This window comes from Lepidochelys olivacea (genome assembly GCF_965140295.1).
Source record: "Lepidochelys olivacea isolate rLepOli2 genome assembly, chromosome: 6".
Classification (NCBI taxonomy): Eukaryota; Metazoa; Chordata; order Testudines; family Cheloniidae; genus Lepidochelys; species Lepidochelys olivacea.
Genome location: NC_140416.1, coordinates 64,126,502 through 64,150,148, shown reverse-complemented (window position 1 = coordinate 64,150,148; position 23,647 = coordinate 64,126,502). Strand labels below are relative to the sequence as shown.

At 38.2% G+C, this 23,647-nt stretch overlaps 1 protein-coding gene across 2 annotated transcripts in view; it reads right to left on the bottom strand.

The window, feature by feature from the left end:
* Window positions 1–172: 172 nt before the first annotated feature.
* Window positions 173–23,647, bottom strand: part of RBM25 (RNA binding motif protein 25) — a 40,175-nt gene continuing 16,700 nt past the window's right edge. The window contains exons 5-19 of one of the 2 annotated variants that reach the window (XM_084629900.1): window positions 23,527–23,584; window positions 22,956–23,116; window positions 19,730–19,912; window positions 17,490–17,543; window positions 17,162–17,245; window positions 13,358–13,638; window positions 10,618–10,834; window positions 10,164–10,253; window positions 9,011–9,084; window positions 8,050–8,200; window positions 7,277–7,601; window positions 6,355–6,629; window positions 5,645–5,743; window positions 4,242–4,289; window positions 173–1,774 (exon numbers count right to left, since the gene is read on the bottom strand). In XM_084629900.1, the coding sequence (XP_084486026.1) occupies window positions 1,682–1,774; window positions 4,242–4,289; window positions 5,645–5,743; window positions 6,355–6,629; window positions 7,277–7,601; window positions 8,050–8,200; window positions 9,011–9,084; window positions 10,164–10,253; window positions 10,618–10,834; window positions 13,358–13,638; window positions 17,162–17,245; window positions 17,490–17,543; window positions 19,730–19,912; window positions 22,956–23,116; window positions 23,527–23,584 (2,193 nt within the window). In that variant the 3' untranslated portion in view covers window positions 173–1,681. The remainder of the gene's footprint in view (window positions 1,775–4,241; window positions 4,290–5,644; window positions 5,744–6,354; window positions 6,630–7,276; window positions 7,602–8,049; window positions 8,201–9,010; window positions 9,085–10,163; window positions 10,254–10,617; window positions 10,835–13,357; window positions 13,639–17,161; window positions 17,246–17,489; window positions 17,544–19,729; window positions 19,913–22,955; window positions 23,117–23,526; window positions 23,585–23,647) is intronic. The other variant, XM_084629901.1, reaches the window with a different exon arrangement.

Sequence of the window (23,647 nt, the reverse complement as noted above, 5' to 3'; positions counted from 1 at the left end):
GGGATGAAAAAGGGCAAGTTAGGAGTTGGACCACATCTGCACTCTTCCGTTAAGCCTATATAGAGGAGTTAAAAAGCCTCTGTGGACATTTGTTCTGGTTCCTGACCCGGAACAGATATGTTCAATAAAATGGCATGCTGTATGACACTCCAAAAGAATTTGAGCCCCCAAATCAAATATATACATTTTTAATATTTGAAATATTTACATGGCGGAACCTTTACACGATCCCATTTGTTAAGAACAGTGTTTTCAAATGTCCTCTTAAGATGCAAGAATCTAATAACTCAAGGTCACAGTTATGCTTTCTAAACAGGTCAACCTGTATCCTTCAGTTAAATACAGTTACACAGATACTTGAACAGCTGTACTTAATTTGTTTGCTATTAAGAATTGTGTTTAAAAATTAAAAATGTTTGAGATTTTGTTTTGCTCCCTGGAAAACGTTCATCCTGCAATCAAGACGGCTCATCGCACATCATCAGTGCCTTTTTACCTGGGTATGAGATAAAAAATGCAGTGTACAGTACATCTCATCATTTATACCGCATCAGCTTGTTTATAAAAATCCCATACAGACAAGGCAGGAAAATATCACCCTCTTTCAATGACTATACAGACTGCTTACAGTACAAAAAAAGAAGGAAAACAAAACCAGGGCTGGTTTGATAGTAGACATAAAAACAGACTTCTACATTGTTTGAAAAAGTATGATTTAGTTTTATAAACGGCTATGGTTAATTATATCCTTCAACCTTTTCTTTCCCAAAATGTCCTAAACTGGCATATTAATTTCTCTGCTAAATTCTAAAAAAAGGTGTTTTAAAAGTAATTTCTTAAAAATCAGATTTTTGGAGGTAGGAAGGGCTAGCAGAGAAGGGCTAAAATGAAATAATCGTGCACAAAACATCTGAGGTAAAAAAGCATTAAATAGTGCTCACTGAAGTCCTGTCGTCAACATAACAGAATAAGAAGCATCCTGCAATCTACTCCCTTTATGGGAAGGTTGAGCATCTGCAGGAGGGATTCTGGCCAGTTTCACAAGGAATTCTAAATTGGCAAACCACCACCATTTTTCCTGCAGGTTCACATACAATGAAAAGCTTAAGGCCACTCCTCTCCCTAAGTCAGATGGGGGGGACAAATCAACAGTCGCAGGCACGCTCACACGCATACTGTGAAAGCCAAGAAAGTCGCTCCATCCACTTATTCTATTTTTACAATTCTAATTTCAATCCTATTATGATCGTTCTTTAAATTAAAGGGGGGGGGAGAGAGAGAGGATGATACACTTTCAGTAAAATCAATTATCTTGGTCTGTATGATATAGTTCCACATTAAGTGCAAATGTTTTGCAAAACAAGGGAGTCTTTTTAATATTTACAAGGAACAGATTTGCCGAACAAGATCACCAGAGACTTGTACAGTAGCTGCATCTTATAAAACATACCAATAATTGTACCTGGTGAATTATAAAGAGAACCAATGCAGGATTCATATAACCATAACCGAGAGGGGGCAGAGTGGCCTCAACAGAGCAGAGGACAATTTTTTTTCACATTTTCTACATAAAAAAATACAGGTCTCACAAGTGTCTCCGAGGACAGAGAAAATTCAAAGTTCTTGAATGATGGAAAAGGAAAACAAAAACAAATGGAACCCTAAAAGCAAGGAGAGTGCTTTACTTCACTAGACCGATTTTCTTGGCTTCTGTTTCGTATATCAATAGCCTCCACATTTTGACTATAAACACTTCCGCTTCTTCATCTAGTACCTACAGGTGGGGGAAAAATATATATTAGGTTATGGTGGGTTTCTAGGTAGTGACACTACAGTTAAACTTAGCAGAAAGACTTATTACTTTGGTAGTGTTCATAGGAAAGAAACGTCTGGGGAGCAAAATAAATTGAGTTATAAAGTTATTTTCCATCATTAAGCAGCAATATTAAGTTGTTCCTGGAAAAAGTTGTATGTATTATTGTCAAATGGTGGGTGATATGATCCTAGTACGCAAAACTAAAAAGCTTTTGAATTTTTCAGTAATGCATTATATAAAGTTTAACAAGTATGGCTAGGGTCCTCTGATTTGCACAAGCAGATTGCAATCACTTCACATATTTTAGTTTGAAAGTGAAGTGAACCCAAGGTATCTTATTTCATTAAGTTGACTTCATGTCGTATGTACTTATTTTTATTATAACTCCAAGTAATCAGTGCTACATTTAGTCATCTAGGGAAGGCTATATTTTATTCACAAATTAGGGATAGGGCCAACTGAAACTCTGGATGTGAACCCTAAAGTTTGGGAGGATGGGAGTGGAAGTGTCAAAAGTTCTGATCCATATCTAAACTTTGTGGCTGACTCCTATATCTTTAGGATGGGCCAAACCAAAATATATGTTTTTCTGAGCCTCCCTCTGAAATTTGGAAATGTTGTAATCTGGATCCAAATTTTGTGACTAAGGGTTCTCTCTGCAAGCTATACAAGCAGTGGCACAGATAGTTCGTATTGGAACCTCTCTTTCACACTGTGTGTTCTATCACTATTAAATATCCGTGCATCATGGTCCCCAACCACTCCTTCCACCATCAACAGTTGTTTTACAGAATAGCAACTGAGCAATTTTAAGTTTCAGAAACATGACTGCATGACAACGATCCAACAGGCTGAACTGCAAAGCAGTGTTGTGTTATCCTCTTATCCCATTCTCCAGCACAAGTGACCATGCAGCTATCCTCCCTAACACAGAGATCTGCAATCTGGAGGTCACTGCCAGCTCTTCCTTTTTCCTACACAATATGCCCAAAACTCAAGCTTTCTTCTCTGTGTAAAGCATTAGTCCCAATTTGAGTACTACAGCCACCTGCGGTCTGGTCTTCCCCACATCCCACCTGCCCCCTTTTAATGTGAACAAAACACAGCCAGTAAGGTCAGAATCTGACCTCCCTATTGCTTCTTTGGATTCTTCCAGTGGATCTGTTTCACCACATCAAACCTCAAGTTTCTCAAAATCATCCCCTATGTAACTCTGCCCCTTCCTACTTACTCTCCCATGCATTTGTTGCCCCATTGCATCACCTTGATGCTGTTTGTCTGCTCCTCCAACTGCCTCATAATTTATTCCATGCTGCTCCCTATCCTTCCATAGGATGCCCTTCCTGAGGTGACTCACATGGCCACCACCCTCTCCTTTAAATCCCTTCTGAAGATTCACTTCTTCTGCAACACCTACAAGAAACTAGCTAAGTCATCTATTTATCTTTTCCTTTATCTATCTTATGAATGAACTGTTATTTATGTGGAAGGGGAAGACAATGTTGGGAGGGCATAGTGAAGCTTGCAGTTGCATTTGCCTCTCCCATCTCTGTAATGGAGCTGAACTGTAGGAGGTGGTTAGGGGTGGGGAATTTCATGTGTAACTTAAAAATCCCAAACTAAGATGCAACTGAAGATGTGATCCCTCCCATCCCCCAGTGATCACTTTGCTTGTATGCTGTACTTATTTCTTAACACAGCTTGCCTATCTAGAATCTACACAGGTAGAAACCATGTATTTCTCTATATTTAGAAAGTGCCTAGCATATTTTGGGCTCTATCACAATCTAAACAACAAACAGTATGAATTTTGCCTAGCATCAATACTGTTATTAGTTTAACAAACAAATATGAACTGCCTAGGTGCTTTCTCCAGGAGGAAGAAGTTGACTTGTGCATGCTTGACAAGATACCTTTTCCACCAAAGGAACAAAACCCTTCTCTCCAGTACCAAAGAAATTTGCAGTTTTAGATTTTACATGTGTCAAATCATAAAGGCAAGGATGTGGAGCCAGTCTACTTGTAAGTGGACTGATTTGAGGTATGTAAAACCTAAAAGATGACTATTTTGGAAATGTACATCCATTTCCAGTTTCCTTCTGAACATTAAACATACTACACTATCCCAATTAAGAAAGTCCATCACCAATGACTGCATAATGCTATCATAGTGTATCAAACTTCATCCTAAGTTTGCTGTCAATTGCTATACCCAAACTGCTGCAGAGAGAGTCCATAACTGATGAATGCTGGCAGAGATTCAAAAAAATTCAAAGTTAGAAATTCTGAGTTTGTAATTATTAGCTTCTACATAATGTATACGAGGCAACAAAACCAACCCATCTGAATTGAAAGGTATGAATGGGCCAGGGGGAAGCATGAGGGGGGAAAAATAGAAGATAATTGATATTCAATTTCAGCTTACCATGGCAACATCGTCCAATATGCTCTGCGGTGAACTATGAGCCATAACCTGAAACAAATAAATGGTTTTCAGTCTACAAACTGAGAACCAAAGAACTATACTCATATTAAAGATCTCTGAAAAATGAACCTAAATTTGAAATTGCTATAGCGAGCAGCCCACTGTTTCTCCACAGCAAGTTAAAAATTCTTAAAGACTGCATCTACTTTCACAGTAGTGTTAGTATCAAGGTCAACATGTGGGACAAGCACCAGCACTGACTAGCTCCAACAAGCCACAAGGGACTCATTCAACTAACTGCTCCTACACTTCGAGCCTGGCTGTGCTAATTTGGGGAGTGAGGGGGAAGGAATTCCCCCTCCTCCAACCTGGATCTGCTACTGGGAGAGGATAGGGGGAGAATAGTGAGTGGGTGGGTATCAATCATCCCCCATCACTTTGTTTTATTTGTTAGAGATTTGAATGGATTTATTTTAACATATTTGAAATTGTTTTTCAGAGCTCAAAGTCCTTTTCCAGGAAAGGGTGGCATTATATATAAAATTTAATAAAGTTTAAACAAATAAATTAAAACTCTGCTAAAATTAATACCTCCTATCAGAACTGTGCTCCAGAAGCCAGGCTTTTATTTAAAAAAAAATAAATGTTTCTAGCCCTGTGGCTGTAAAGAAACCTTTTTAAAAAAAGTGAACCAAATGTAAAATCAGTCCAGTGGTCTCTGCCTGAATCTGCAAACAGCTTGTTCCAAAGCTGTTGCAAGTATCAACTGCCACATTCATTTCAATGATCTACTAAATTTGAAATCTAACTATGCAAATACCAATATCACCATGGTTAAATATTTCAAATACATTCATTTTATATCCACCTAATGTGCTTATTCCACACTCCCAAAGTGTCTCCCACATTTCTCTCAGATGTCAAAAGTCTTCTGAACCAAAAAAGCAAAACCTCCCGCTTCCCTCCAAGAACTTCTAATAGTTATGGATTTTCAATAAAACACTAAAAATTGAGACCTATGGGGCAAGGTAAAAAACTGAATTAAGTATGAAAGTGAACAGGAATAACATACTGATTATTAATTATATAAACATCTCTTTTTTAATTCATCTGAAGTTTCTGCAAAATCTCATCTGCTGCCCTGGAGGGTCTCACTACAGAAATCCAGTTAAGTGTGCACCAGACTGCAAAGAGCCTTGGATATATGCATACTACGAGTAAGTAAGTATTAAAGGAGCTGTCTTGTAATTGGGTACATGCACTAAATCAGTGTTGGCTGCTTGCTGCTGGTCAACATTGCAAACTGGTAGTATTTTCAAACGGTTATTCTCCGGCCATTGTCTTTTAAACTGGAAAAAAAACCCAGATGTTTAGAAAGTTATTGGGAGGAAAATTATATTAACCTTTGAACAAACAAAATCAACTAGTGTGGCTTCTTCTTCACCAATATATTCTATTATTTTCTTGTTGATCCATGGTCTAATTCGACGTTCCATTAATGTCTGAAAAGGAAAGAGAACACCATTTACGTCAGACTTATCATCCTTACTGACCATCAGTAGTACCCAGAAGCCAGCTACTAACAGTGATGTAGAGGATCTAACACACAAATAGCTAGTGAAAGATCCAACATTATATAAATGTCAGATCAATATTTTAATTCAATTAATACCTGCCCAACACACATGCAGACCAGTTTTCTGCAAAAAAAACTTGTTAGAACTTGTTAGAAATCAAAAGCTATTGCTTAGGGACCTTGTGACACAGTAAATTAAATGTCCCTAATTCTCACCTATGGTTTAAATCAAAAGTTTTGTAAGTTTCTAGTGGACTTTTGGTCCTATCATAAAACCATTCTGTAACTTGCATCATCAGTTGGGGAGAGGCCCAGGAGCTAAAATAAGCAGGCATGGCATGATGCAGAGTAGATGCTATCTGTGGACAGGAAGTACAGCATCAGCTGTCATGTTTGATTCGAGTCAGCGCTATTGATCTGACTCATGGTGACAAATGTTTTGTCTTTTAGTGAATACCATGGTGCATCACTTGGCAGATTATGCTTTCCGATCAAAATTAGCTTTATTTTTTTTAAATTACAGGAACGGTTACTCACTGAATCCACAATAGACCAATCAAGAGGATAAGCAAAGAGCTCTGGTTTGGCCGTGGGAATTTTCTCAATAAGACTCTTAATATGTTTGCGCTTTTCTTCTGTATTGACATTGCCCTTGGAGGAGCCTTTATCTTCTTCACCATAATCCAAGGGGACCAATTTCCTTTTCCGGGGCACATCATCACTGTCTTCATCCTCAAATTTATTGAACACACTGTCCACGGGGAGCTTCTTTCTCTTCACAGCATTGGGCTGGCTCGGACTATTGCAGGCACCTACAAAAAAGGCAGGAGAGAATAATAAAATATTTGCAATTTACTACTGAAGGTAGTTTTGTTTGTCTTCACAGTAAAATTCACACCCCTAAATAAGGAACAGGGATATAAAAATTGTTCTCTAGTGCTCAGAGCAGAGAAAATGGGAGTCAAGACTCTTGTTCTATTCTGGATTGTCACCAGTTTACTGTGCTGCTCTGGAAAAGTCAGCCTCTCTATCCCTTATTTTTATGGTCTTTGTAAAGGGTGTTATGAATAAATGTTTGTAAAGCATTTCAGACCAGAGCCTACTGAAGTCAATGAACAGATTTCAATGGGCTTTTGGTCTGATGCTTAAAATATCTTTTGTCGGAAGACCTGTAAGTGCAAAGTATTATCAGCTCACTAGCAGAGCACTCTTTAGGAAACCACTCATTTAGCATGCCAAACCTGTTTTCTTCTGCCCAGATTTTAGACAAATTAGCTAATATTTTAAGATATCTGTGAGCAGGAAGAGCATCCTAGGTATTGGCAATTTAGCATATCAAGTTGCTCGGTTTTGCTCCCAAATCTACAATATAATTTGGAAAATTGAATTGCTTCTCAACTTCCTATGTTTCTTCTCTCTCCAAACCCTCAAGGAAAATTTAAATGAAATGCCAACTTGCCCAATTTGAGGCTAAGTCCTATTTTAGGCCTATGCTCCTCTGGCTGTTGCTGATCAGGCGAGTTTTCATGAGGGATGATGATGCCACAGGGAGATTCATCACCAGGGGTGTTAGGGGTTGCATTGCCACTAGCAGATGAAACAGATGGGGCAGAGCTGATGGGTCGTAGAGTTGGTTTAAGGCAAGGCTTCTGTTCCGGTTCCTCCTCCTCTTCCTCTGGTTCTTCCTTTTTTTCCTCTTTTTCTGGCTTTTCCTCCTCTTCTTCCTCAGATTCTGGCTCCTGTTTAATTTGTGGCTGTCGGCGCCTTTCAGCCTCTTGTTCCATCTGCAAATAAACAGCCAATTAGAGAACATAAAAACCTCTCAAAACCAAAATTGTGCTATTTGGGAAAATTCTGATAAAGGACCTACTTAAATGTCCTGCCCTCTACCCCATGAAATGTCCACTACATAATCTGTTATTAAGGACTAAAATATACACAAACCCTACTACTGTCTTCATAATCGGATAATCCTGGTAAATCCAAATAATCTTTTAAACTCCATTTTATTTGGATTTTTAAAAAAATCCAGATTAACAATTTTATGATACTTACATAAAGACTGGAAACCAAAAAAGCTTTCCATATCTACATTTGGACGAACAAAGCATATATTACCACCAGATCAGCTATAAACCTCTAATTTATTAAATATGTACTCAAACATTTAACTTTGCCTAATACTATAAAGATATCTATGCATTTTCCTTTGTCAGACCAGTTGCTGCTTACCCTCTGGAGTTCTGCATCTGGATCCGGATGTCCTTCTGCCAGAAGGCGCTGCCTGATTTCTTCCAACTCTTCTTTCTCCCTCTTCCTATCTCGTTCATCTCCTTCCATTTCTTTTTCCCTATCTCGCAATCTCTTTTGAAGAGCACTACCCCTGAAGAAGATACAAACTTTGTGTTTAAAAGTTAAGATCTAATGAAAGCCATCTAAGACACAACAGCTTGCATTCATTTTTCCATTAAGTAAAACCACAAGATGTATAAGTGCACCTTGAACCCTCTTTTCTCATGATGGGAGATGCTAAAATGTCAATTCCCATTCTATACACACTCCAAAGAATCAGCATCATCATGCTCAGCAGATAATGAGACATGCTGAGAGACAAGTGCTCTTTCTGAAATCCTGAATGAAAAAATTATAGTTAGAGTGGGATCACTTATAAAGCTAGGAAAAGAATAGTAAGTGTTCTATAGACCTTAGTGAACCTGTACTTGATAAGAACTCCTCCCCATTTTAATTCATCAGTTAAGTTTTTTGGGTATTCCCATAAGAAGGATCCTCACCACCCAGACTTAAAATTTTTCTGAATGTAATTCACAGCCCTAGCATAAAGAGCAGAGAAATAAGTTTATATAAAGGTCCACTCTTCCCTTCCTTTCCCAGTTTTGGGACTACTTTGATCTCATGTTCTGCCTCACTTTAATGCAATACCTTCGTCCCTGTTAAAGGAATGGGAAGGAGAGATGCTCCATGAATCAGTAAGTGTTACCTAGTTCCCTCATTTTTAATGTATGGACTCCATGAGGTAATCTAGGTTCTTATGATCCCTATCTCCAGAGTATTTGAGTGCCAAGTTCCCTGTACACTCATGCCTCTTATTTTCTACCAGTAACTATGACAATTTTATTAAACAACTAGATAACGAGGATTGGATTATACCGCTTGGTTGCTTACTCAAACATACCTGTAATATTTTGGATCATCTCGGTCATCATCATAATCTTCTAAAAATTCTTTTAGCCGTTTGGCTTCTTTTGCCTGTAGCAAGTAGAGACATCAACATTACTGTAAAGGTTTTCTACTCCTTCCTCTCAGATAAAATATATCCAGTTTCATTCTATCCCTGTTTAAACTACTAAATACTGATTCTCCCTGCCAGCAGATGGAGAGCTTTTGGAGTGGCATCACCCCCCTCCTCCCATATAAGTGTGTGACAACTCACTAATGTTTGTCCATCTCTGACTGGTAGGATAAATGTCCCTCACTGGCAAGCACTGAAGTTCTCATTATCTAACATCTTGAAGCTTTTTCATATGGTCAATATTCTTGTGTCCTAAATAAGAAAACCACAATAGGGTTCTTCAAATAACCTCGTTAAAAGTCAGTTTAATGGATTTGAAAGTGTCAGTTTAAATGGGCACTATCAGTTCCATTTAGTCTTGAAATTTAGATTTTAAAAAAACCAAAAGTCTAATCAACATAAATAATTCTAATGAATAATTTTAGCTATAAATACTCCTTTGCAATATGCTGCAGCATTGAGCTCATCCACGAGCCAAAACGTGACAGAGGAACAGAATCTTAACAAACCAAAAAAACCCCAAACCAAAAAAACCCCAAAACCCTCATTCTACAGAATCTGAACATGCCAAGCATACCACAGGAGTACATCCAGCAGACTAGATCTGACCAATGTCCTATACGTCAGAAAACAGACTACGTTTACACTGAAAACTTGACAGGTATGTTGGTCACAGTTGTAACATTTCATACTGAAGGTGCAATTCTCTGTAAGACAACTAGAGTATTTTGCAGCTGCCTGCCTCTCTCCCTGTTTTGCTTCTGCTAGACCAAGGCAAACAAGCTTTATTTTTCCAGGATCTCTCACCTAACGCTTCTGCTTTAGGTTTCAAAAGCCAACTATCACAATTATGTGGCTAGTTAGCTTTAAGCTATTGTATACAAAAATCCATGTGTTCTGTTGATGTAAGTAGGACAATAAAATTACAGTATATTTCACAGTAGCCCTTTATGTGACGAAAATTACAGAATCTGCCTCAGTTCTAATTCAGACACAGGAAAAAAAATTAAATCCAATTGCAAATAGCAAATCTTACCATTTCCCTTCGTCTTTCTTCTTCCCTCTCAGATTCTTTTTCATATTCTCTAGTTTTCTTCCGTTCTCTGATCTCCCAGTTTTTAAGACGCTGCAATAAAAGTATATGAAATACTCTCCAATCTCATGAGCATTAAAAATAACTAAAAAACAAAACCAGTTTCTACACACTTAGAAATAATTAGGTCAAGATATACAAATTCGCTACTTCTAGTTTAAGCCCTTGGAAGAAATGGGCCAGAAATTCCCCTCCAGACGGATTTAATTTTGTAGAACATTGTGTTCTGAATAGTGTCATCCAGTGCCAAAGGGTAAGATATGGGGTTGGGAAAAAAGCGGACTGTTGTGCAGTAAGACAACCACCAAGAAACACACGATTAAAAAGTCACTGACATCAGAAGTGACTTTCCAAGGTAACTTGAAAGGTTTGAAGAGCAAATCGACTACAAAACTACCTCTTGATAAGCAGCTTCCTTCTCACGCAGTTTCCTTTCCAGCTTTCGCCGTTCATAGGCGTCCTCTTCATCTTCTTCTCGGTCCCTTTTCTTGTCCTTTTCTCGCTCACGCTCCCGTTCTCTCTCCCTTTCCCGCTCTCGTTCTCTCTCCCTTTCCCGCTCTCGTTCTCTCTCCCTTTCCCGCTCTCGTTCACGTTCTCTGTCTCTGCTTTTCTCTCTAAGGACAAGGACCAATATAGTTAAGCACACAACCAGATAGCTTATCTCCTCTACCAAACAAGAACAAACAAGTATTGGATATAATTTCAAACACATAATACAGTATTGATACCTTCTCTCAGGGTGGATATGATTTAAATCACTAGTCAGGAAGACTCGATTTAATCATGGATTTCTACATAAAAGTGCATTCTTGTTGGTTGTTATAACCTTAATACATATTCTTCACAACTCAGAGATAGGGGAGACCCAAACTGGGTCTCATCTACTGCCTGCTGCCATTATAGGTTTTCCCTTCTCGTGAGAGAATGATACGGTAGATCTCAAATCAATGAAGGACACACTCAGAAAGACCTCAAGACTTCTGGAATATACTATTCAGACAGTTTCACTTTTGTTTCTACTGCCTGTCCCTCCCTTCTCACATTTATCTCCAGACCTCTTCTCCTTGTCCAGATCTATTCTGCCCCCAACAATCGACTATTCATTGAACATCTGAAACTTTGCACTTTTAGAGAGAGGTAAGGGATTGATTCTGTGTACACAAATATTCAGAGGGACAACTGGGTTGAGGTCTGTTATTTCTCACCTCTATATATTAGTTATTTATTTAAAATCATTTTTGGTGTTAACAAGCATGCTATCTCTGGAGACACGAATCCACAGTTTGAGAACTGCAAAACTAAACATCTCTGATGGTATCCTCTAGACTGAGCACTGAGTTCCATCTGGTAGATAGAAAGATTAACCTAAATCTATACGGAAGCCCCTGCAACCCTATAAAATTGGGTCCCTAATCCATGAACTATTGGAACTCATTTACAAAACTTTTCTTAAACATTACATGAATATATTGTCTCATACTATAGAATTAGTATTTATAATCCCTATTCCATGATGAGATAGTTTTAAGTAAGATACGTTATAGCTCAAAGATATCTTTAGATCGGATGTTTTTGATAAAATGCTTTTTGAGGAAAAAACCTATTTTAAATTTTTATTTTTTTTTTAAATCATTTATTTTTATCCACCCTGTCTTCTCTGGAGTTATTCCTCTTGTTATTGTACAAAATGATTAAAGTGATGGTGTTGATTATGTAAATCTGTATTTAATTTTTGCTGTTTTTTTTAAACCTATTACAAACCTATTACTTAGTCAGCCCAACCATAAACACTGGGAATCACTAAGCATATATGGCAGTAGCTAGTATTCAAGGGTCAATGTTCTCTAGTAGTTTTCCACATACATGTCCCAAAGCTATTAGTCCCCTTTATTTTCCAGGCCATCGTTTTACAGTTTAAATAACTCTTAAGGTTTGTGCTACTTGCAGAAATCTCAGTTTGAACTGCAAGCTCAGTCCCTCATTCTTCAGGCTACCAGGAACAGAGGTATGTCAGGTTAATCTTGGTGACAGGGAGAGCAGGTCTTGCTGAGCAGAAGTTGGTTTCTTTTTATTTATTTATTTATTTATATTTATATATGAAACTTTCCCTTATCCTCTTAAGAGAGGGTATCACCTTGCTGCAGGATTATTACAGGGAGAGAAAAGGAACACCTCAGGACGGAGGGCAGATGCTCTGTCTGAAGAGGCATAAAGGGATCTTTGGTGGGGATATAGTGGGTGTAATGCAACCAGTTATGAAAAAAATAACCCTCAAACCCAGTCTGTATGAAAGACTCACATCCAGCTGCCTCACCCAGCCCTATAAGGATTCTTCTTTTCTTTCTCCCTACCCACCACAAAAGCAGAAGACAATAAGAAAGCCAGATAGTTGTGCAAGGTATGAAAGATCATCTTTCCATAACCCCTCCCCCCCAAAAGTCAGACTGGACAACTGCCTTAGGTATGAATACTGCCCCGCTCTATTTTTTATATAGGACATAAAAAATAAGTTTACTGCTGGCCTGAAAAGCCTTGTATACAAAGCTTCAATCTTAAATGAATTTTAAGGGTATGTTACCACCTACTGAGAAATATTCACATTTATTATCTTTCACATTATTTTTAACCCTCTACTGCCCCATAAGCATTCAAATTCTGACACTCCGTAATACCTCTATCTGGCTCTACCTTCACAAGACAGGGGCCTCAAAAGCATTTAGTCAGTCCCTTAAATTTAAGGTGCAGACACTGAGTGTCAAGGCTAATATATGTACACCTCCTTGAAACAAACACTCTCCCCTCTTCCCATTTGGCTCACAACCTGCATACAGACTTTGCATCACCATGTTTAGCCACTAGCTTCCTTGCAGTTTAGCTCTTTTCATACTGCCAATTAGCTAGGATGACAGGTTGAGCAATAAGGCTTCACCTTTTGTGAGAACGGTCACATGCTTTGTGTGCTTTTGATGTACAAAATAAAAGTTTTTTAAAATCATATTTCCTATTCTACATGGACCTTTTTTTTAACCTAGGATTGAGAGCTGTCTTTTTTCTAAGTGAAAAAACCCAACAATATATTGAACTATATTCACTTGCGTAACTAGAGTTCTATTTCAGCAACTCAAACTTTTATTTACCTTGATCTGCTTCGATCCTTGTTGCGGTCTGAGCTCCTTTCACGGTCTCTGTCACGGTCTCGATCCCGGTCTCTGTCTCGGTCTTTAGTCCGGTCACGATCCCTATCCCGCTCTCGTTCACGCTCCCGTTCTTTCTCCTTCTCTCGTTCACGCTCCCGTTCCCTCTCTCTTTCGCGCTCCCTCCTCTCTCGTTCACGCTCCCGTTCCCTCTCTCTTTCTCTCCGTTCTTTTTCAATTTCCTGTCTCTCTTTCTCTTTTTTGCCTTTTTCCTCCTCCAGTTTCTAAAAACCAACAAGAGAACTTTCACAGTTAATTCCATAATTGCAGGAATCTGATAATCCCGGCGCAACATGTAAGGCTGGTAATGGACGTACCAAAACCGCCAGTGATTTAACATTTAATGTATTAAATAGTTTGTTTGGAACTCATAAGTATGAAATCAAAATGCAACAATCACAAGACTAGATTTCGTGCAAAAGCATAGATCTACACAGACCAGCAATCTCCAACCTTGGATGGCAGGGTAGGGCTGGCCTTGGATTGTTGTATAATGACTGGGTGCACATACACCGTGCACTCCCAATCATGGTTCACAGCAGAGCCACAGACTCCACAGGTGCAATGAACCACTTGGGTACAAACAAAATGAACTTTTAGCTAACAAAATTCATTCTGCTCAGCTGGACAAACAGGATTCAGTTGATGCCCATTGGGACAGAGTTGTTTCCCCATGGTCTCAGCAGACCATGTCAACCCTATCTGAAAATTTGGGGTAAAGAAATTCATCCATTTGCACACTGGTGCACATGCCTCAACAGCGAGCAGGGAGCTGGACCCCTCCCACTTTGCCCTTCCTAAAGAGCTCTAACTCTTCACTGGTAAAAAGTGAATTCTGCCGAACGGAATCCTCAACTTTCATCCCTACATAATGGAAAGATTAAAAAAGGTTGGAAATCACTCATTTGAAATATAGAAACTAAAGGGTTATCTGCTACTGTTTTACTAAAATTGTATACAGTTGCAACGTTTCCATTTAAAAACAGTATCTATAACCAGAACTCCTATAAGACAATAGAAAATACATCAATAGAATGATAGATAAATCCATCCTTGGAAGCAATTGTTGTGTGTTAACTTACAGATGCTGTGCTAGGACATGGATCGCCAACACTGGATTAACTTTGCCTATAAGCTATGTTTCTGGGAGGAAGAGCAAGTACACGGTTCACAAAAATACCAAACAACAAAGACAGACCAAGATTGTCAGCCTGACAGATGCCAGAACCCCACATGGTTTTTACACATACTGAGCAGAAAAAACAGGTTTTATCCCCTTTGGCTCCACGTTTACCACCACTGAAAAGAAATTAAAAACCGAAACAATAAAATGTGCATTTTCTTTTCTTTTTTTCTTTCTTTAAACAATGCATTTAAGACAACTTTAAAAAGCAATCTTACCTGGTAAATATTCTTCTGTCATGTGCCCATGGACCAGAGAACTGACAAAGGGTTACAGAAATAAAGCTAATTCACAAGAGATCAATATATCCAGCCACCATACCACACTGTATTGATAGTAAAATACAAGCATGCTAGTGTTGGATACATTGAAATCACAAAAGGAAAAAGGGATTAAAAAAATGGTAGGAAACTGATACTATGAAAAAAACAAAACTTAAATTCTACCAAATAGAGGGGTGAAAACTTAGAAACTAAGTGAAATTCTTTTATAGATGTCTTAAAATGTAACAAACTAATACAGTAAGATGTTAGATTATGCTATGTCAACTTTCAAAATCAAACTTACCTCAATTTCATATACTTTTAAAGAAAAGTTTATATACTGAAATAGTTGATACTTACAGATTATTTTAGATGTTCCAATAGAAATTTCTTTGCCTGAATTCCTGGATTTCCCCTCAAATACTTTGTTCATAGCAAAAAATTGTCTCAGAGACATCTTTTCTCTGTACGAGTTTTGGTCTCTTATGACCTATTTTATAAATTTGGTTCCTTAAAAAATCCAATTAAAAAAAATGAACTGGTCTATCTAGTTCATATCAAAACTGCATTTAACCAACTGCTACCAGTGTAAACAAGAGAGTCTGAAGGGATAATGGGATGGAAAAAGCATCAGATACACTGAAGTAATGAACAGAAAAGGGCAGGTAGAAGAATCATAAATCTTACCTTGAGCTCTCTTCAGACTCGTCCGTGCTGTAAATGGACGCCCCCTGCAAGGCTGATACCCTGACAGTCTGTGGTTATTGTTTTATAAACTCATACTAAAAACATGCAAAGGTTCACTGTGCTCATTAGCCAGCTGCTATGGATTCAACAGCCCTTTTAAATCATTCCACCCAATATATGCAATGGCCACTTATAATTAAAGTGATTTTAAAAGTTAAGAAATCCAAAATATCCCCCCAATAAAATAGATCAAAGGCAGTAAAATGCCTGACAGCTTCTGAAACAGTGAAGCATATTTTAATTTTTTTAAACCACGTGATTTGTTTATATTTTGTACTAGTGACTTGATAGGGCCTGGAATTAAACACAACTCTGCTATGTCTCACCATTGACCAGTTTCGTATTTAATTACTGAAATTCACCAGAAGATCTCTTCTGGAATTCTTTTCTTTAGGCTTTCATTCCTAAATTGAGTGGAGAGGAAAATGCAGTATTTACATTGCCAGCAGTGTTCTTTTTGCTTTATGTTGATAAAGTTGTGTGAAAAAGTACCGCCCAACAACTGCACAAGGTAAAGCTGAATAACAGGGGGTACACTTCACCTTACTGCACCTTCAACCTTTTCATCAATGTCAACTTCAGGTATTCAGAAAAGTGTTTGCTCAAATTGTGAACACTGGTTAATACTTCAGTGGGTCATGGACCACCTCCACTCTTGCTGGGGAAAATTAATACCGCCTTATAAGCTAAACATTGAAATATATTACATGCACAGTTTGCATTTCACTATCCATTAGTACCACCTTCCAAACCAGAAACATTCATAAATGCACTGACATTAACAGAAACTTCTGTAGGTTGGAACCCTGAAGTGGGATTTGCTGTGCACAACATTTCCAAGCCAGTTACCCCTTTGCATATTTTTCTGAGGGGGCATCCATAAATATAATAAAAAACAGAAGCTCATACTTACATCCTATTCCATGTTACTTTCCAAGCTGAGAGTTTCATCTTGCATTAGTCACCATATGATCTCTATCATAATGGTGGGGGTCAATGAATAGATTAGCTTTATGGGAATTTACAATTCTTCCATGCATCTAAATTTTGGTAATTCTGGTAACCACTGACCTATTTTTAATTTTCCCCCACTCAACTTAGAACTATTAAAATAAAAAAGTCTTAAATTTAAAATTAAAGTTTCAGCTCTCCATAAAAAGTTTCCTTGGATTACGTTATAACTGTCTACAGAAACACACTCAAGTGTATGTCTTACATTGCAGCCTGTTTAGTCTTTAGTTATAAATATATCTAACTTAATGTATGTGTAGAAACTTAAGTTGTGTCTATTCATGATAAAGTGAGAAGACTGCAAAGCAATCAATAGCACCAAAAAGTCTTACAAATGCCAAGGACAACTTAACGTGGTATGTGTCTTTTGCTGGCTTTTAAATATCTCTCTCTCTCTCCATATATATATATATATATATTACACCTCATTATAAACAGTATTTTAAGTGATATTGTAATGTATTGGAAATTTTATAAAAGTGGGTTTTTTTGGGATTCTGTAAAAGCCTAATTTTGTATCAAGTGCAAAAACAAGAATACTACCTTGTGTGTGTCTCTGAATTTACTGATCTCTCTTGATATCAGGTCTCTTTTGTCTTCCTCCATTTCTATAGCATTTATATCCTCCTAAAAAACAAGGGGGACAGGAGGAAAAGCATTAAGAGCCATCTGTACATACACAGAAGAACAAGAGAAAAGTTTTTAAGGTTAGAAGTTTTGTACCAGTCTTGTAAGAGATAAATATACCCCTTCTGCAGTACCAAACCTGACAGTCTGATGTTAATGAGTGAAAAATCAGATGGACAAGAGTCACAAATCTGGCAACTAGCAGTAAACATAGTCATTGTCAAAGCCTACAATGTAAACGAACCTTGGTGATGAGTGGATAAGGTATCAGTGGGGCCACTGGAAATCTGCGGAAAATCTGCGGAAAAATCCACGGAGATTTTTTTTTTTAAAAATAGATTGCACACTACTCTGAAAAACAATGTTTTGTATGTTTGAACTATAAGCAATATTGTATTGCTGTGATCTTATTTTTTTGACTCAACAAAATTACAGAAGAACCTCGCTAATTCTCCCTTCACTGATCTTTTTCTCAGCAAAGATTTAACAGATGTTATAGTGAGGTCTCATATTAGTAAGACATCACAGAATTACAAAGCGTACTTCAGGACATTAGTACACTATAATAATTTCATCATCAAGAAGACTAAACTACACTTGTCAAAATAAGTGATCAATACATTGTGGTGCATAAATCTTGCTTCATTTACTCGCTAATTCGCAAAATTTAGTCATCTGTAATGGATCTCCTGGTAGTTAGTGCGAATTAGCGAGGTTCCCCCATGCTTGAAATTCAAAAACAGATTCCACTCACTCGCCACTCCTCCCACACACCCTCATCTCCCCCACATCATCCATCATTCCTTCATCCAGTGGAACTAGTGAAGGACTCAGCTGCTATCCGCAGCAGTTTTCTTCCCATCCCCTTCAGGGGGACAGAAGCCCCAGAACAAGCAGTTTTTTTTCATATGGCACCTGCCCCCATCTTCCTTTCCCGCCACCCACAGATTCTTCTCTTCCCCCTCCTTAAAAGTCAAAGGAGTGATAAACTTGGATCATCTCCCTGCTCCCTCCTGCACCCCCACAGGCCAAAGATGTTCCAAGATTCTTGTTTTCCTACCCATCAGGGAGAGAAGACAAAGTGCAATTTCAACCCAACAGCTGCCGTGTCTTTGAAAGAACATATTAATCTGCTCTGCTAGCTCAGACTGGTCTAAAACTAGATCATGCAGAAATAGCAGAGTTCCAAAAAGTACACTTAGCACTCAGTTTTTGCAAGATTATGGTGGCATGGCAATGTGATAGTATAGTCATCTGTCATTATCCATGACCATAAATAGCCAGAGCACAATAAACATTTTACAGTCTTTTTTGTTTGCATAAAATACAGCCCACCGCATTAGACAATGACTTCATTCTTAGATTCTCATCCAAAAAGTTTTGCCCCAAAGAAAGGGTGAGGAAGGAAATCTAAATTCTCAACTCAGGACTCCTATACCTCCGGTTATTTTAGACTAAGAATGATGTGGGGATGATATACTCCCAGAGGGAGAGGTGTTGCTTCTTGCACTGCTCTTTCACACCCCATCAGCAGCTGAAGCTGCATTACTGCCTTGGAATGGGAATTATACAGTAGATTTAAGCAGGTAAAAATCTCAGTCCAACTAGATTCTGATTTCTTGCAACATTGGGTGGAGGTTGAGAGGTGTCAAGAGCCCATTTTCACATGGTTAGAGACTCAATTGCAAAAGGAAAGTCTTAGTTTGCTAATTGTAAATTCTTGGTTTTCCCCTCTTCTCCAGAGTTTATTTTAGTACACTGACAGGATCACCCATGAAGGAGGTTTGCATCAGAACACTTCTGCCAAACACTAGATTTTTCTTGTGTCACAAAGCATAGGAAAGCCAGCTGGTCAAACAGCCACACTAAAACATTTTTATAATAGTAAATTATAGTAAAAATAATAAAATTATAACATGCCTTTCATCCCTGGAGGATCCCAAAGCGTTTCAAAACTATACACATATACCACCACTGAAATGCACCCATCTCTGGGGTGTAAAGTAGCAACAATCAGCTGACTCATGGCATGCTATCGAACAGTGGGGAGAAGAGGAATTTTTGGCAAAGGACACCAGAGCAAACCACTACGCTTACAAAGTGTTCTGGGATCTTTAGCTGTTAACACAGAAAAGGCAGGACCTTGTTTTTTTAAGGTCTCATCTGAAAGACCTATAGACACGCAATAAACTGCACTAATTCAACGTATCTACCTCAGAGGGATGAAAGGCTGAGTCAAACCTGCCAGGATTCAAACCTGTAGTTCCAGGAAGTCTAGGTGCTCAGACCCCCTAAGCCATCCAGAGGGGATGGCATCTAAAACTGACTAGATTTCAATTTAATACATGAAACTGCTGCTGACATCAACGCTTGTCGATTTGTTTTCTCATCAGAAGTTTTGGTTAAAGTATTTGCACAGGGTTTGCCCATTATATAAAGGTGAGTTGAAGAAAAATCTGTTTTGTCCAAAATCAAAACACATACGTCCTCCTTCTTTTCCTTTTTCTTCTTCCTGGGGTGAGAGTCAGATTCCTGGGAAGGGGCATTGAGCTCGCTGGAATATTCTCGTATTAATACTTCAATGGCCCCTTTAATTAACTGATCTCTTCTCTTTGTTTCCTCATCCAGTGCTTCATCATCATCATTTGTAGACTCTGGTCTGGAGTTCTAGGGAAAGTGGCAAATTTAGAGAAATCAGCAAACTGTCACACTAAATCCCACTCACGTGAGAGGAAGAATTTTGTCCCAAATGTTCATTTTTTATAATCCTGCTAGTGCCTCCACCGTGTTTACCAAAGTTTAAGAGCAGCTCTCAACTGCATCCTATTGCTCAGACCTCCTCACACCAGCAGTGCCAGAGAGGGACCGCATTCCAGGGTTTTACAAGTGGAACGGCTGTAGACTGCAACAGTAGGATTGTGATAAGACTGACAGATCAAGGAAGAGACAGAGGGAGCAAATGGAGTATAAACAGCTGTGGCCCTAATGTTGATCTACCATAGCTTCTGATTTCTCTCTCTCAGGAACTGTGGGCCACTTCAGTAGCCCGCCTCTAACCTTTTTTTTTTTTTTGGAAGCCCATGAGACTATCATACAATAAAAATGTTTTCCTTTTCTAATTAACTTTAAAGCAGTGAGCTATGGGGAAAGAGCTATTTTAAAGCAACATTTCTAGAAAGAAAATATCCCTACCATACAAGAAGTTTCCTTATTGTTGATCATATATTTATCAACACTTTTTTCTCTTCTCCCAGTGGGGAAGCAGGACTAAGGGAAACTCTGGGAAAAATCTCCTTGCACCAATGTTATATAGAAATTTATGAATACTTTGGATAAAGAATATCTTGCCCATTTACTGGCCCCTCTCCCCCATTTTGTAAAAAAATGGAATCTCACCTGAGAATCCAGCTGGGTGTCCCATCAAGCGATAGGTGGTGGGTAAAAGAGGGATAGCGGGAGGGAGGGAAGGGTCTGATGGAGCAGCAGCTAAGAATGAGGGGGAAAGAAGGGTTCACTTGGAGCTGAAGGGGCTGCCAGGTCAAGGAGGAGTAGACTGAGAAGAGCTAGAAAGCAGTGACAGGGAATGGAGCTGAAGAGGTCCAGGGAGAAGAGGTGATCATGAAGAGGAGCTAATTAGATTAAAGTGTTGATTGGTTTATCTCCCTCATATTAGAAATTAAGTGTTGCAATGTACATTAATACAAAAAAAAAAATCAAGAAAATGAGTTCTGAGAAGAGCACTGCAACTTTCTGATCTGACAGTGGCCCTTGCATGCCATGGAAGACATGAAGGGGTTAATAAAAAGAACTGCAAGCACTTTGATAAACTTGTAATGCATTTACAATAACTCATACTCGTGTTTCAGTGGAGGTTGTATTTCATAACTTCTTACATCAATATTCCTCAGCAATTCACATTTCCTTCAACCACCAATAATGAGAACATACCAGGGTCTAATTTGTCTAGATCATTAGAAAGATGCCAGTCAAAACTATATGAAATCAGGGTGCAGAGCTTTTCTACATGGCGATCAACAGGTTACTAAAAGAATATATCCTAAAAAGAATTAGGAATTTTCACTATATATTAGTGATTAAATTTATTTTCATCAGAAAGCTTCACAATGTCACAACTGACCATCTCTGCCTTCCTACACAAAAAACCCCACAAAAATTCACAGAAAGCACAATCCTTCCTGTTCATGTCCTACAGCTGCACTACAGTCTTAAGGTTACTTACAATCCCAGCCGTAAAGCATAGAAATTACAGCAGCTGCCAGAGGGGAAAAGGAAAGCTTTGACAGGAGTGAGTGCTCGAGTCAAACTTTCCTCCCTTAATCTAGGTTAGCAACTAGAGTACTTGTGCCATATGGATTTCACATGGTTAGCACTTTGTTGTTCTGAGCAATAGTCTTGTGACCCCCATATGCTAGACAGACAGTCAAATTATGTTAAAAACCTGAGGTCATATTTATGCTGTGGGTCTGACTGGACAAAAAGTATTCATATTTCCTGCATATTCTGTGTAGCTTTCTGAGCTACTACAAAACGCTGACTGCAAAAGTTTACCAACCTTTTTGTGTTCATTATCTATAAAATGAAACTGAAAAATCTACTTTGGCCAGCTAGAACTATGAACAGTTGTTGCTTCAAGGAGCGAGCATCCATTGGTACATGCCTTTGCTTGGGGCAATTAGAGAAAAAGTGCAGGTATTTTAAATGAATGAACACGCTGTATTACCCTTGCTAAAGAAAAGCATTAGCAAAAAATGGGCTGCATTAATCTTTGGTATAACTACTAGTTTCAAGCAAGTTACACCAGTGATGAATTGGCCCAGTAAATGCAGCACACCAAACTACCCCAGAAAGACAATTAAATAATTAAACTAGAAAATTCAGAATGAGTTAGATGGACAGTGACCCTGGTTTGATCCCCAACAGGTGTTCCGTCAAGTCAAAGATGGGGGGGGGGGGAAACACCCCACATGCTTAATGTTACATCTGCTTGTGATCTGTTCACAGCCTTATAACAGCACAGAAATAAATCTACTTCTTGGTCTTGCATGAGTTTTAAACAATTGTGAAGAGAAACTTAATTCAGCTGTAAGAGAAACTTAATTCAGCTCCCTCAGTCGGCTCATAAATTTTGTAACAAACATTTCTATAGGTCACTTTTTAAACAACATTCAAATCTTTAATTAAACATTAAGTTTCAGAACAGGTAAGGTACAGTATAATATGTATTACTCCTCTTTAGAATGGATATAAACTGAGAATCAGTTTCAGGCCTGGCTGATATACAGTGACGCATCAATTTAAAGCTGTGATTTTGAACAAATTTAGTGCAACTTTGCATGGAGACACCCTTAAATCAATTTAAGCCTAGCTTATAATTGTAAATGTAAATTTGTAAATGTACAAAGGCAAGCTAAACTGACAAACAGTTGTTTGCATTGGTTAAATATGCAAATTTATGTGCAGACAAGCCCTAAGGGTAAAATTCTCAAAAATGCTTAAGTAAATTAGGCTCCCAAGTCCCACAAACTTTAAAATGGGATTTAGGAGCCACAGTCTAGCCAAAGTCATGGAGTGAGTTAAGAGCCGAGACGGGAATAGAAACTAAGAGCCCTGGCTTCCAGACCTATTTAACTACTAGATAACCCTGTTCCGCCCCTCATTACATAGTGCAGGTCACACGTCGCATACCTACCCCATTGGAAGCCCTTTTCTTTGCTTTCCATTCATCTAGCTGAGCTTTTGTCTTGGCATCTACTTTAACTAGCAGCTTCTTCTCTCCAATCTGGAGGTCGTGTAGTAGTCTCAGTGCTCGTAGAGTGGATTCTGGTTCTTTGTACTCACAAAACCCGAAAGCTGGAGGTAGATGATCAAGATGAAAAAGCAAAAAAACCATGTCTTCAGGTAAATATTTAACAGCTTTTCCCTTACAGATCATTAAGTAAGTTACATATTGGGAACTTAGAACTAATAGGTTCTCAAACTTTTTAAAAATATTTCAGAAATATGCATCATAAAAGGGAAAATATTTACTCTGCAAATTTACAAAAACATTTCATTGCATTATTCTGAAAGAATTACAAAATTTAAGATTTTGACCTTGTTCCTTTTTTGTAAAGATTTAACAGGAAAAATTGTCATAAGCAACTCAATTTAAATGCAAAATATTAGAGTTATATTAATTTGTCAGTATATACTTTAAAAGCTGCCTGATAATCAAAATAAAATCAATCAATCTGAACAGGATGCTAAAAAGCAACACTTACCTTGAAGTTTTCCAGATGCTCCTTGCACTCTCTTCCAACTCAAAACCAAGCCACACTTCTTGAAGACAAAATTAAGAAAAGAATGTTATCATTTAATAAATTTAACGGTTGCTCACACAAT